At 43.6% G+C, this 15,038-nt stretch overlaps 1 protein-coding gene across 1 annotated transcript in view; it reads left to right on the top strand.

The window, feature by feature from the left end:
- The window catches only part of LOC135024952 (fibrinogen-like protein 1-like protein), a 40,666-nt gene extending 27,618 nt beyond the window's left edge, over positions 1 to 13,048 (top strand). The window contains exon 3 of the mRNA XM_063953495.1: positions 12,423 to 13,048. Within this exon, the coding sequence (XP_063809565.1) occupies positions 12,423 to 13,048 (626 nt within the window). The remainder of the gene's footprint in view (positions 1 to 12,422) is intronic.
- Positions 13,049 to 15,038: the final 1,990 nt, after the last annotated feature.

The raw sequence follows: 15,038 nt of genomic DNA, 5'->3' as shown, positions 1-15,038 counted from the left end.
CCGGGTAATATAACATAATGCCACATGATAATGGCATCTGAGCAAATGTATCCAAATTGAGAGCTAACTTACCTGAAGATACCCCCGGGATCTCCAAATGGCAATACAGAGACCAGCATACCCTCCAAACACTGGTTCCATCCATGCCCCTCATACTAACAGAACAAAATGTAAGTTGCTCAAATCAATTAGGAAGTTCAATTCAGGAGCATGAAAGGGAGGGGGTAGTCTGGCTAGAAATACATTGGGGATAAACCCCTGGTGTCCCCCAGCACACCGAGCTGTACCTGTACCAAGACATGAAAGACTATATAGATATATATACATATAATAGAAATCCAGAGGTCTTAGTTACATACAGTTTGCAAACGTATGATAAGCCACCAGGCCCCGACAAGGCTCCTCTGATGCTGGTGGTCCCTATCTCTAAGTCTGGGCCCGGGGTGCAGGACCCCACAAACCGGCAAAGGCCAGCTACCCCAGGGCAGCACAATGCGAGAAGGTAAAGTGTTAGTATGTGTTAATAAAAGGAAAACAAAATCTATATACAAAAATTAATATACTAGTGAGAGTGTAATTAAAAGACCAGAAGGATTAATAAATGTGTTAAGGGGGTGCTAAATAAGATCTTGCAGTGTGCTACCGCAGAGCAGCCCAGCCCCACCAATCCAGGGGGAACCGCACCCCAGACCCACCCCAGGTACTAATAATAATAATAATAACAACCCTTCCGGGTAATATAACATAATGCCACATGATAATGGCATCTGAGCAAATGTATCCAAATTGAGAGCTAACTTACCTGAAGATACCCCCGGGATCTCCAAATGGCAATACAGAGACCAGCATACCCTCCAAACACTGGTCCCATCCATGCCCCTCATACTAACAGAACAAAATGTAAGTTGCTCAAATCAATTAGGAAGTACAATTCAGGTGCATGAAAGGGAGGGGGTAGTCTGGCTAGAAATACATTGGGGACAAACCCCTGGTGTCCCCCAGCACACCGAGCTGTACCTGTACCAAGACATGAAAGACTATATATATATATATATACATATAATAGAAATCCAGAGGTCTTAGTTACATACAGTTTGCAAACGTATGATAAGCCACCAGGCCCCGACAAGGCTCCTCTGATGCTGGTGGTCCCTATCTCTAGGTCTGGGCCCGGGGTGCAGGACCCCACAAACCGGCAAAGGCCAGCTACCCCAGGGCAGCACAATGCGAGAAGGTAAAGTGTTAGTATGTGTTAATAAAAGGAAAACAAAATCTATATACAAAAATTAATATACTAGTGAGAGTGTAATTAAAAGACCAGAAGGATTAATAAATGTGTTAAGGGGGTGCTAAATAAGATCTTGCAGTGTGCTACCCCAGAGCAGCCCAGCCCCACCAATCCAGGGGGAACCGCACCCCAGACCCACCCCAGGTACTAATAATAATAATAATAACAACCCTTCCGGGTAATATAACATAATGCCACATGATAATGGCATCTGAGCAAATGTATCCAAATTGAGAGCTAACTTACCTGAAGATACCCCCGGGATCTCAAAATGGCAATACAGAGACCAGCATACCCTCCAAACACTGGTCCCATCCATGCCCCTCATACTAACAGAACAAAATGTAAGTTGCTCAAATCAATTAGGAAGTACAATTCAGGTGCATGAAAGGGAGGGGGTAGTCTGGCTAGAAATACATTGGGGATAAACCCCTGGTGTCCCCCAGCGCACCGAGCTGTACCTGTACCAAGACATGAAAGACTATATATATATATATATACATATAATAGAAATCCAGAGGTCTTAGTTACATACAGTTTGCAAACGTATGATAAGCCACCAGGCCACGACAAGGCTCCTCTGATGCTGGTGGTCCCTATCTCTAGGTCTGGGCCCGGGGTGCAGGACCCCACAAACCGGCAAAGGCCAGCTACCCCAGGGCAGCACAATGCGAGAAGGTAAAGTGTTAGTATGTGTTAATAAAAGGAAAACAAAATCTATATACAAAAATTAATATACTAGTGAGAGTGTAATTAAAAGACCAGAAGGATTAATAAATGTGTTAAGGGGGTGCTAAATAAGATCTTGCAGTGTGCTACCCCAGAGCAGCCCAGCCCCACCAATCCAGGGGGAACCGCACCCCAGACCCACCCCAGGTACTTATAATAATAATAATAACAACCCTTCCGGGTAATATAACATAATGCCACATGATAATGGCATCTGAGCAAATGTATCCAAATTGAGAGCTAACTTACCTGAAGATACCCCCGGGATCTCCAAATGGCAATACAGAGACCAGCATACCCTCCAAACACTGGTTCCATCCATGCCCCTCATACTAACAGAACAAAATGTAAGTTGCTCAAATCAATTAGGAAGTACAATTCAAGTGCATGAAAGGGAGGGGGTAGTCTGGCTAGAAATACATTGGGGATAAACCCCTGGTGTCCCCCAGCACACCGAGCTGTACCTGTACCAAGACATGAAAGACTATATATATATATATACATATAATAGAAATCCAGAGGTCTTAGTTACATACAGTTTGCAAACGTATGATAAGCCACCAGGCCCCGACAAGGCTCCTCTGATGCTGGTGGTCCCTATCTCTAAGTCTGGGCCCGGGGTGCAGGACCCCACAAACCGGCAAAGGCCAGCTACCCCAGGGCAGCACAATGCGAGAAGGTAAAGTGTTAGTATGTGTTAATAAAAGGAAAACAAAATCTATATACAAAAATTAATATACTAGTGAGAGTGTAATTAAAAGACCAGAAGGATTAATAAATGTGTTAAGGGGGTGCTAAATAAGATCTTGCAGTGTGCTACCGCAGAGCAGCTCAGCCCCACCAATCCAGGGGGAACCGCACCCCAGACCCACCCCAGGTACTAATAATAATAATAATAATAACAACCCTTCCGGGTAATATAACATAATGCCACATGATAATGGCATCTGAGCAAATGTATCCAAATTGAGAGCTAACTTACCTGAAGATACCCCCAGGATCTCCAAATGGCAATACAGAGACCAGCATACCCTCCAAACACTGGTCCCATCCATGCCCCTCATACTAACAGAACAAAATGTAAGTTGCTCAAATCAATTAGGAAGTACAATTCAGGTGCATGAAAGGGAGGGGGTAGTCTGGCTAGAAATACATTGGGGATAAACCCCTGGTGTCCCCCAGCACACCGAGCTGTACCTGTACCAAGACATGAAAGACTATATATATATATACATATAATAGAAATCCAGAGGTCTTAGTTACATACAGTTTGCAAACGTATGATAAGCCACCAGGCCCCGACAAGGCTCCTCTGATGCTGGTGGTCCCTATCTCTAGGTCTGGGCCCGGGGTGCAGGACCCCACAAACCGGCAAAGGCCAGCTACCCCAGGGCAGCACAATGCGAGAAGGTAAAGTGTTAGTATGTGTTAATAAAAGGAAAACAAAATCTATATACAAAAATTAATATACTAGTGAGAGTGTAATTAAAAGACCAGAAGGATTAATAAATGTGTTAAGGGGGTGCTAAATAAGATCTTGCAGTGTGCTACCCCAGAGCAGCCCAGCCCCACCAATCCAGGGGGAACCGCACCCCAGACCCACCCCAGGTACTAATAATAATAATAATAACAACCCTTCCGGGTAATATAACATAATGCCACATGATAATGGCATCTGAGCAAATGTATCCAAATTGAGAGCTAACTTACCTGAAGATACCCCCGGGATCTCAAAATGGCAATACAGAGACCAGCATACCCTCCAAACACTGGTCCCATCCATGCCCCTCATACTAACAGAACAAAATGTAAGTTGCTCAGATCAATTAGGAAGTACAATTCAGGTGCATGAAAGGGAGGGGGTAGTCTGGCTAGAAATACATTGGGGATAAACCCCTGGTGTCCCCCAGCACACCGAGCTGTACCTGTACCAAGACATGAAAGACTATATATATATATATATATATACATATAATAGAAATCCAGAGGTCTTAGTTACATACAGTTTGCAAACGTATGATAAGCCACCAGGCCACGACAAGGCTCCTCTGATGCTGGTGGTCCCTATCTCTAGGTCTGGGCCCGGGGTGCAGGACCCCACAAACCGGCAAAGGCCAGCTACCCCAGGGCAGCACAATGCGAGAAGGTAAAGTGTTAGTATGTGTTAATAAAAGGAAAACAAAATCTATATACAAAAATTAATATACTAGTGAGAGTGTAATTAAAAGACCAGAAGGATTAATAAATGTGTTAAGGGGGTGCTAAATAAGATCTTGCAGTGTGCTACCCCAGAGCAGCCCAGCCCCACCAATCCAGGGGGAACCGCACCCCAGACCCACCCCAGGTACTAATAATAATAATAATAACAACCCTTCCGGGTAATATAACATAATGCCACATGATAATGGCATCTGAGCAAATGTATCCAAATTGAGAGCTAACTTACCTGAAGATACCCCCGGGATCTCCAAATGGCAATACAGAGACCAGCATACCCTCCAAACACTGGTCCCATCCATGCCCCTCATACTAACAGAACAAAATGTAAGTTGCTCAAATCAATTAGGAAGTACAATTCAGGTGCATGAAAGGGAGGGGGTAGTCTGGCTAGAAATACATTGGGGATAAACCCCTGGTGTCCCCCAGCACACCGAGCTGTACCTGTACCAAGACATGAAAGACTATATATATATATACATATAATAGAAATCCAGAGGTCTTAGTTACATACAGTTTGCAAACGTATGATAAGCCACCAGGCCACGACAAGGCTCCTCTGATGCTGGTGGTCCCTATCTCTAGGTCTGGGCCCGGGGTGCAGGACCCCACAAACCGGCAAAGGCCAGCTACCCCAGGGCAGCACAATGCGAGAAGGTAAAGTGTTAGTATGTGTTAATAAAAGGAAAACAAAATCTATATACAAAAATTAATATACTAGTGAGAGTGTAATTAAAAGACCAGAAGGATTAATAAATGTGTTAAGGGGGTGCTAAATAAGATCTTGCAGTGTGCTACCCCAGAGCAGCCCAGCCCCACCAATCCAGGGGGAACCGCACCCCAGACCCACCCCAGGTACTAATAATAATAATAATAATAACAACCCTTCCGGGTAATATAACATAATGCCACATGATAATGGCATCTGAGCAAATGTATCCAAATTGAGAGCTAACTTACCTGAAGATACCCCCGGGATCTCCAAATGGCAATACAGAGACCAGCATACCCTCCAAACACTGGTCCCATCCATGCCCCTCATACTAACAGAACAAAATGTAAGTTGCTCAAATCAATTAGGAAGTACAATTCAGGTGTATGAAAGGGAGGGGGTAGTCTGGCTAGAAATACATTGGGGATAAACCCCTGGTGTCCCCCAGCACACCGAGCTGTACCTGTACCAAGACATGAAAGACTATATATATATATATATACATATAATAGAAATCCAGAGGTCTTAGTTACATACAGTTTGCAAACGTATGATAAGCCACCAGGCCCCGACAAGGCTCCTCTGATGCTGGTGGTCCCTATCTCTAGGTCTGGGCCCGGGGTGCAGGACCCCACAAACCGGCAAAGGCCAGCTACCCCAGGGCAGCACAATGCGAGAAGGTAAAGTGTTAGTATGTGTTAATAAAAGGAAAACAAAATCTATATACAAAAATTAATATACTAGTGAGAGTGTAATTAAAAGACCAGAAGGATTAATAAATGTGTTAAGGGGGTGCTCAATAAGATCTTGCAGTGTGCTACCCCAGAGCAGCCCAGCCCCACCAATCCAGGGGGAACCGCACCCCAGACCCACCCCAGGTACTAATAATAATAATAATAACAACCCTTCCGGGTAATATAACATAATGCCACATGATAATGGCATCTGAGCAAATGTATCCAAATTGAGAGCTAACTTACCTGAAGATACCCCCGGGATCTCCAAATGGCAATACAGAGACCAGCATACCCTCCAAACACTGGTCCCATCCATGCCCCTCATACTAACAGAACAAAATGTAAGTTGCTCAAATCAATTAGGAAGTACAATTCAGGTGCATGAAAGGGAGGGGGTAGTCTGGCTAGAAATACATTGGGGATAAACCCCTGGTGTCTCCCAGCACACCGAGCTGTACCTGTACCAAGACATGAAAGACTATATATATATATATACATATAATAGAAATCCAGAGGTCTTAGTTACATACAGTTTGCAAACGTATGATAAGCCACCAGGCCCCGACAAGGCTCCTCTGATGCTGGTGGTCCCTATCTCTAGGTCTGGGCCCGGGGTGCAGGACCCCACAAACCGGCAAAGGCCAGCTACCCCAGGGCAGCACAATGCGAGAAGGTAAAGTGTTAGTATGTGTTAATAAAAGGAAAACAAAATCTATATACAAAAATTAATATACTAGTGAGAGTGTAATTAAAAGACCAGAAGGATTAATAAATGTGTTAAGGGGGTGCTAAATAAGATCTTGCAGTGTGCTACCCCAGAGCAGCCCAGCCCCACCAATCCAGGGGGAACCGCACCCCAGACCCACCCCAGGTACTAATAATAATAATAATAACAACCCTTCCGGGTAATATAACATAATGCCACATGATAATGGCATCTGAGCAAATGTATCCAAATTGAGAGCTAACTTACCTGAAGATACCCCCGGGATCTCCAAATGGCAATACACAGACCAGCATACCCTCCAAACACTGGTCCCATCCATGCCCCTCATACTAACAGAACAAAATGTAAGTTGCTCAAATCAATTAGGAAGTACAATTCAGGTGCATGAAAGGGAGGGGGTAGTCTGGCTAGAAATACATTGGGGATAAACCCCTGGTGTCCCCCAGCACACCGAGCTGTACCTGTACCAAGACATGAAAGACTATATATATATATATATATACATATAATAGAAATCCAGAGGTCTTAGTTACATACAGTTTGCAAACGTATGATAAGCCACCAGGCCCCGACAAGGCTCCTCTGATGCTGGTGGTCCCTATCTCTAGGTCTGGGCCCGGGGTGCAGGACCCCACAAACCGGCAAAGGCCAGCTACCCCAGGGCAGCACAATGCGAGAAGGCAAAGTGTTAGTATGTGTTAATAAAAGGAAAACAAAATCTATATACAAAAATTAATATACTAGTGAGAGTGTAATTAAAAGACCAGAAGGATTAATAAATGTGTTAAGGGGGTGCTAAATAAGATCTTGCAGTGTGCTACCCCAGAGCAGCCCAGCCCCACCAATCCAGGGGGAACCGCACCCCAGACCCACCCCAGGTACTAATAATAATAATAATAACAACCCTTCCGGGTAATATAACATAATGCCACATGATAATGGCATCTGAGCAAATGTATCCAAATTGAGAGCTAACTTACCTGAAGATACCCCCGGGATCTCCAAATGGCAATACAGAGACCAGCATACCCTCCAAACACTGGTCCCATCCATGCCCCTCATACTAACAGAACAAAATGTAAGTTGCTCAAATCAATTAGGAAGTACAATTCAGGTGCATGAAAGGGAGGGGGTAGTCTGGCTAGAAATACATTGGGGTTAAACCCCTGGTGTCCCCCAGCACACCGAGCTGTACCTGTACCAAGACATGAAAGACTATATATATATATACATATAATAGAAATCCAGAGGTCTTAGTTACATACAGTTTGCAAACGTATGATAAGCCACCAGGCCCCGACAAGGCTCCTCTGATGCTGGTGGTCCCTATCTCTAGGTCTGGGCCCGGGGTGCAGGACCCCACAAACCGGCAAAGGCCAGCTACCCCAGGGCAGCACAATGCGAGAAGGTAAAGTGTTAGTATGTGTTAATAAAAGGAAAACAAAATCTATATACAAAAATTAATATACTAGTGAGAGTGTAATTAAAAGACCAGAAGGATTAATAAATGTGTTAAGGGGGTGCTAAATAAGATCTTGCAGTGTGCTACCCCAGAGCAGCCCAGCCCCACCAATCCAGGGGGAACCGCACCCCAGACCCACCCCAGGTACTAATAATAATAATAATAACAACCCTTCCGGGTAATATAACATAATGCCACATGATAATGGCATCTGAGCAAATGTATCCAAATTGAGAGCTAACTTCTCTGTATTGCCATTTGGAGATCCCGGGGGTATCTTCAGGTAAGTTAGCTCTCAATTTGGATACATTTGCTCAGATGCCATTATCATGTGGCATTATGTTATATTACCCGGAAGGGTTGTTATTATTATTATTATTAGTATCTGGGGTGGGTCTGGGGTGCGGTTCCCCCTGGATTGGTGGGGCTGGGCTGCTCTGGGGTAGCACACTGCAAGATCTTATTTAGCACCCCCTTAACACATTTATTAATCCTTCTGGTCTTTTAATTACACTCTCACTAGTATATTAATTTTTGTATATAGATTTTGTTTTCCTTTTATTAACACATACTAACACTTTACCTTCTCGCATTGTGCTGCCCTGGGGTAGATGGCCTTTGCCGGTTTGTGGGGTCCTGCACCCCGGGCCCAGACCTAGAGATAGGGACCACCAGCATCAGAGGAGCCTTGTCGGGGCCTGGTGGCTTATCATACGTTTGCAAACTGTATGTAACTAAGACCTCTGGATTTCTATTATATGTATATATATATATAGTCTTTCATGTCTTGGTACAGGTACAGCTCGGTGTGCTGGGGGACACCAGGGGTTTATCCCCAATGTATTTCTAACATATAGTTCAGATAAGCTGATAAGGCATTTTTGACATTTTGTATAAGATAGAATTTATATATGAAGAGTTTACAAAGTACATGTTGATCACAGGCTGAGTGAATAATGCATTACTCCAAAACTCCTTTTTTTCAGAAATTTCTCAACCAAAATGGGGAGAACATGAGCTACGACCGTAGCCCATGGTCATAGAATAAATACAAATTATTATTTAAACTATCTATGCCATTTAAACTGTATTCCATTAAGGGCTAAGGGGTTCATTCCGAGTTGATCGCTCGCTAGCAGTTTTTAGCAGTCGTGCAAACGCTAAGCCGCCGCCCTCTGGGAGTGTATCTAAGCTTAGCAGAAGTGCGAACGAAAGGAGCGCAGAGTGACTACAAAAAAAATTGTGCAGTTTTAGAGTAGCTCCAGATCTACTCCTAGTTTGCGATCACTTCAGACTGTTCATTTCCAGTTTTGACGTCACAACACGCCCTGCGTTCGGCCATCCACGCCTACGTTTTTCCTGGCACGCCTGCGTTTTTTCGAACACTCCCTGAAAACGGTCAGTTGACATCCAGAAATGCCCACTTCATGTCAATCACTCTGCGGCCAGCAGTGCGACTGAAAAGCTTCACTAGACCTTGTGTAAAACTGCATCAGCTGTTGTGAAAGTACGTTGCGCATGCGCATTGCGCCGCATACACATGCGCAGAAGTGCCGTTTTTTTGCTTCATCGCTGCACAGCGAATGAAAGCAGCTAGCGATCAACTCGGAATGACCCCCTAAATAAAAATATTTGGTAAACTGAAGGTGAAATTAAACAGGAAACGTATCCCATCTGTGACACAACAGTATTAAAGAAGGTCCTAATATACTGAATAATGGTGGTCATTCCGAGTTGTTCGCTCGCAAGCTGCTTTTAGCAGCATTGCACACGCTAAGCCGCCGCCTACTGGGAGTGTATCTTAGCATCTTAAAATTGCGAACGAAAGATTCGCAATATTGCGATAAGACATCTCTGTGCAGTTTCTGAGTAGCTCGAGACTTACTCTGCCAGTGCGATCAGTTCAGTGCTTGTCGTTCCTGGTTTGACGTCACAAACACTCCTAGCGTTCGCCCAGACACTCCCCCGTTTCTTCAGCCACTCCTGCGTTTTTTCCGGAAACGGTAGCGTTTTTCCCCACACGCCCATAAAACGGCCAGTTTCCGCCCAGTAACACCCATTTCCTGTCAATCACATTACGATCGCCTGAACGAAGAAAATGCCGTGAGTAAAATTCCTAACTTCTTAGCAAATTTACTTGGTGCAGTCGCAGTGCGAACATTGCGCATGCGCACTAAGCGGAAAATCGCTGCGATGCGATTAAATTTACCGAGCGAACAACTCGGAATGACCAACAATATTCCAATAGTATGTATACAATGAGACATAAAGGAAAGAATTTGTTTAAATATTAAAGCCTCAGAAAGTAAATGAAAGTATCCATGCATATACCACCAGAAAGTATTATGAATTACTATGTTAGCCAACTGGGCCATAGACTGCTATAGGGTATAACCCTACACATAAAATAAATAAATAAATAAATAGGTACAATTAAAAGAAAAAGATATCGCATCTGTAAAGAGACTGTATTTAGGGGGTAATTCCAAGTTGATCGCAGCAGGAAATTTTTTAGCAGTTGGGCAAAACCATGTGCACTGCAGGGGGGGGCAGATGTAACATGTGCAGAGAGAGTTAGATTTGGGTGGGTTATTTTGTTTCTGTGCAGGGTAAATACTGGCTGCTTTATTTTTACACTGCAGTTTAGAATGCAGATTGAACTCACCACACCCAACTCTAACTCTCTCTGCACATGTTATATCTGCCCCACCTGCAGTGCACATGGTTTTGCCCAACTGCTAAAAAATTTCCTGCTGCGATCAACTTGGAATTACCCCTTTAGAGAGACCTTAAAACACAAACTAAAGTGCTAATTACAGACACAAAAATCGAATGATACATCCCTACATACACAGGATAACATTATAATATAATTGTCTGATATGGCCTGATGGGTCAGAATATCGGGGTATGGCAGATATATAAATGTAAGCCACTATTGACTATCCTGATAAAAATAAAAATAAATTCTTAATCAAGCATGAGACTTGAAGATTAAGGTAACACATAAAGCCCCCGACAGAGTTAAGGTGCATACACATGGAACGATAGAACAAACGATGTGGGTGTTCCCGATCAACCGGAACGACCAATTGTTTACATCGTTCCATGTGTATGCAAGAGAACGACAGCCTCAGATCTTTTGTACATGCAAGAAGATCTGAGGTTGTCACTAGCGATGCCATGCTGCCGAATGCAGCACGGCACCCGCAAACCTCCCTCCCCCCGCCACACTGCCAATTGTGTATGCACTTGCCGATGCCGCCCCGCCGGGTCCCAGCGTGGGCGATGTTCAGTCGTCACGTGTGTACTTACCTTTAGAAAGGTTAGTGTTCATATAGCAAAAGCAATGTTGTTATCACAAAGTTGCAGTTAGCAGGAAGACAGCGAGAGAACATAGGTCATTAACCATATCTTCATGTAATTGCCCATAATGGGCTTAAGTACAAAGGTAAAGTAAACATAGTGTGGGGTGAAAAACAATACCACCGAAATAGGTACAATAATAATTCAAGTGCCAATGGAGCTAATACAAAGCTGTAAATGAGTCAGGAGTAAAGGTGCCAATTAGTGACCTCTGAAACGAGTCAGGCAGAGCCTGCACTGATAGCAGTTCCAGAGCATGTTGTATAGCCTGTACTGAGGAAACAGCAGGCACCATTATGTCCCCTTGTACCAAGACAACACAGTTCATCCATGTGTCAGGGTATGAGTCAATCTGGGTATAGAAAAGGCTAGACGTGAGGGGATTAATCCCTTCTGCTAGGGACAGTGGGCAGTGGGATCAGGCATCACTGCAGGTGGAGGCATCTGCAGACCAAAATGCAGGAACCTTAGAATCCACCATAGTGTCCATTCGAGATAACAGACGATTGACTCGGTCGTCCAAGTATTGTAGTAGCAGATCACTCAGTTCCTTAGTTAAGTGATGCATAAACTGAGTAGCCATGTTTAATGAATAGGGGCTGCTCTTGGTGACTGGATAGAGATGTAAGGAGGCACCTCAGTTCCAACCAGCAGAAAACTGAAATGACAACCCAGCAGAGAGCTCCAATACCTCCAATGTAACACGGAGGCACAGCTGCAAACAGAGAGCTATTTCATTAAAAACAGGCTCCAGTGACTGTAAGCCTTAGAAGAGGAATAGCTGAGCAGGAAACACTTGCAGGTTCTTCCCGATACTTGCGCCCATAAAATGGTGGGCGGTCATACGTGCCTGATACCTTGCAGGCTGGATTCTGGCATGAAAAGAGAGGCTCCAGGCGCAGGACCCGTATAAAAGTAGCAGTAGGATGACAGAAAGTCTGTACGTAGTTGGGTAAAAGCAGTCCCAAGGTAAAGCTGCAGTTTTTAGGGTCCAGAGCCCATGTAAAATGCAGCCACACTTGGTGCCCTGCACACCAGAAGTCTCTCATGTTAATTTCTATACTTCTGTTTTGTTTTATGGTTGATCAGTGCCAGCTTCAGAATCTTAGTTTTTATGTCTCACAGTCACTGTATAGATAATATGGTGCATTTTTTCATGCAACCTTAATTATTTGGTATTTCAGGTTTCCCAATAGACTGTGATCAACTACCAAAGGACAGTCCCAGTGGTGTGTATGTAATCAAGCCCCAGGAATCACCTCCGCTGGTAGTCTACTGTCATGTGGATGAGGATGGCAAAATCTGGACTGTAGTCCAAAGGAACTCAATTAAGACTGAAATCACTTGGCATGAATCCTGGACAACCTTCAAATATGGCTTTGGCAATGTGATGAAGGATTATTGGCTGGGTAATGAGTACATTCACCTGCTCACTGCCCAGAGAGTCTACATGGTACGTTTCCTAATAACAGACAAAGCAGACAAGGAGTGGTATGCTGATTATGATATCTTCAGCCTTGACAAAGAAGTTAATGGCTATGCATTGCGGCTTGGAAGGTACTCAGGAACTGCAGGGGACAGCCTTACCATCTTTGATTCAAACACTGTGCATGACAACATGAAGTTCTCCACTAAGGACAAAGATCAGGACCGGAGCACCTCTCACTGTGCTGTTTCATATAGTGGCTGGTGGTATGATAATTGCTACCTGGTCCAGCTGAATGCCAAAAATTTAATCTACTGGAAAAACGTCTGTACTGGAGATTGCTCCAAGTCAATGATCATGGTACGGCCTACAGGTATATGCTGAAGACCATACAAAGCAAACATGGATTATGAGATGTGGTATAATAGATCTACACAAATAGACAGTCAATAGGTTGACCACATGTGGTCCCCATGCAAAAGGTTGTCAGGTCAAAAAGTTGACAGTTAAAATGTCGACTGTGTCTAAAGTTGACAGGTACAAAAAGGTAAACATGTTTAAAATGTTGACATGGAAATGACACAAAAAAAGATTAACAATTTTTGTCCAGTATTTGTCCATTTCACAGTATGTGACCACGATAAGTGGAAACATGAACCCACTTCTCCACTCGCCACACTTTGAGTAAGGCTGGCTGGCTCTGCTACTGCTGTACTCGTCACAGATTACTTTTCCCAATCATAGTCCACATAGATGGTAATGAAGCAAAAGTTGAAAACAAAAAGTTTGTTGACAATTCGTGTGTTGACCTTTTGAACCTGTTGACCTTTTGTACCTATTGACCTTAAACACAGTTGACCTTTTGACCATGTCGACATATTGCATGACCATATGGGGTTGACCTGTTGACTGTCTAACAAGACACTGATTGGAATCCGGATTATGGGGGGATAGACATAAAAATAACATATCTTAATATTTACACAATGTTTTCTACTATATGCACATCAGATAGTGATATCAGTACTGCTAAGGAGAAAGTTATAGCACTGACATTTATATATCATTACTCTTTTCGGGTACTGTAAATGTTACTGAGCCGTCATAATTGTATTTCACCAGAAAACAACAAATAGGTTGTGGTATCATATTTGCATTATACTGTACATGCTCACAAATGAGTATAGAATTCAAGATTAAATGAGTGAGGTAAATATCAAGGTGGCTGCAATTTTTTATAAAATAGGGGACATTAAGGGGTCTATTTATCATTATTTCCAATGGCTTGAAATACAGGAGCAGTTTAGCATTGCTCTAGTGTGGGTACAGCTAATCTCAAAATCAGCTGTTCCTGCGAGCCCTAACACTACCTCCTTAGCACTTCAGTGAACCTTTACACTGCTGCGTCTGACCCAGCAGTGTCAGTGCGCAGTCAGGTACTGCACACTGAGATACCTAACTGGCTGCGGAGGGATGCAAACAGGGGTGAAGGGATCCAAAAGAATCCCTATTCTCGAGCGTCAATTAAAAGATCGACAGTACATACAGTAGATACTAGTCAATAAATCGACAACAGATGGTCGTCAGGGTCATCAGGTTGACAGTTAAATGGTTGATGGACCCTTTTTTTGTTACTTTAACCCTAACCCTGCCCCTTCTACAACCTAACCCTAACTCTACCCTAGTGCCTAACCCTACCCATCCCCTCTGGCAGCCTAACCCTAACCATCCCCCAAATGCCTAACCTTAACCACTAACCCCTAACCCGGACCCCTACAAATCATGAAAAATCACGGAAAACCATTTGTCAACTATATTTTGAATTGACCATTTACACGTCATCCTTTTGAACATGTCGACCTTTTGACCCCGTCAACCATCTCATATCTACATATTAACAGTCTATCTATTTACTGCCTGTCTACCATCCAGTTATCATTTTCACAATCTGGGCCAGCTTCCCGTAGGAAGCATTGTGGGTCTGGGAACTGTTTCGATCACTTTCCACATTCATCTTCTGACAATGTTGTATTTTTGGAGCTTGATGAATTGAAGTACCCATACTGTTGTTTGGGGACAGCATGCCAAATCGTGACTGGAAGAATAGCAGGAGATGTCACGAATATCTTCTGCATTACTTTTGTAATGAATAGCCCCGTTAATTAATTTCTACAAAAAGTAGGTGAAATGTGAAAGGTGAAATGTAATTTATGGATTTTATCTGTGACCTCTCATTTTATGAAAACAGATATAATCTAATAATAAGCTGATGGCTAAATGGGATGCAGTTAAAATGCTGGCTTGTCAGGATCCCGGCGTTCAGGATACTGGCGCCGAAATCCCAAAAGCTGACAAACGCCGTTCATAATTAGCA

Source organism: Pseudophryne corroboree, chromosome 2 (assembly GCF_028390025.1).
Source record: "Pseudophryne corroboree isolate aPseCor3 chromosome 2, aPseCor3.hap2, whole genome shotgun sequence".
NCBI classification, from domain to species: domain Eukaryota; kingdom Metazoa; phylum Chordata; class Amphibia; order Anura; family Myobatrachidae; genus Pseudophryne; species Pseudophryne corroboree.
This window is presented reverse-complemented; position numbering and strand designations above follow the sequence as displayed.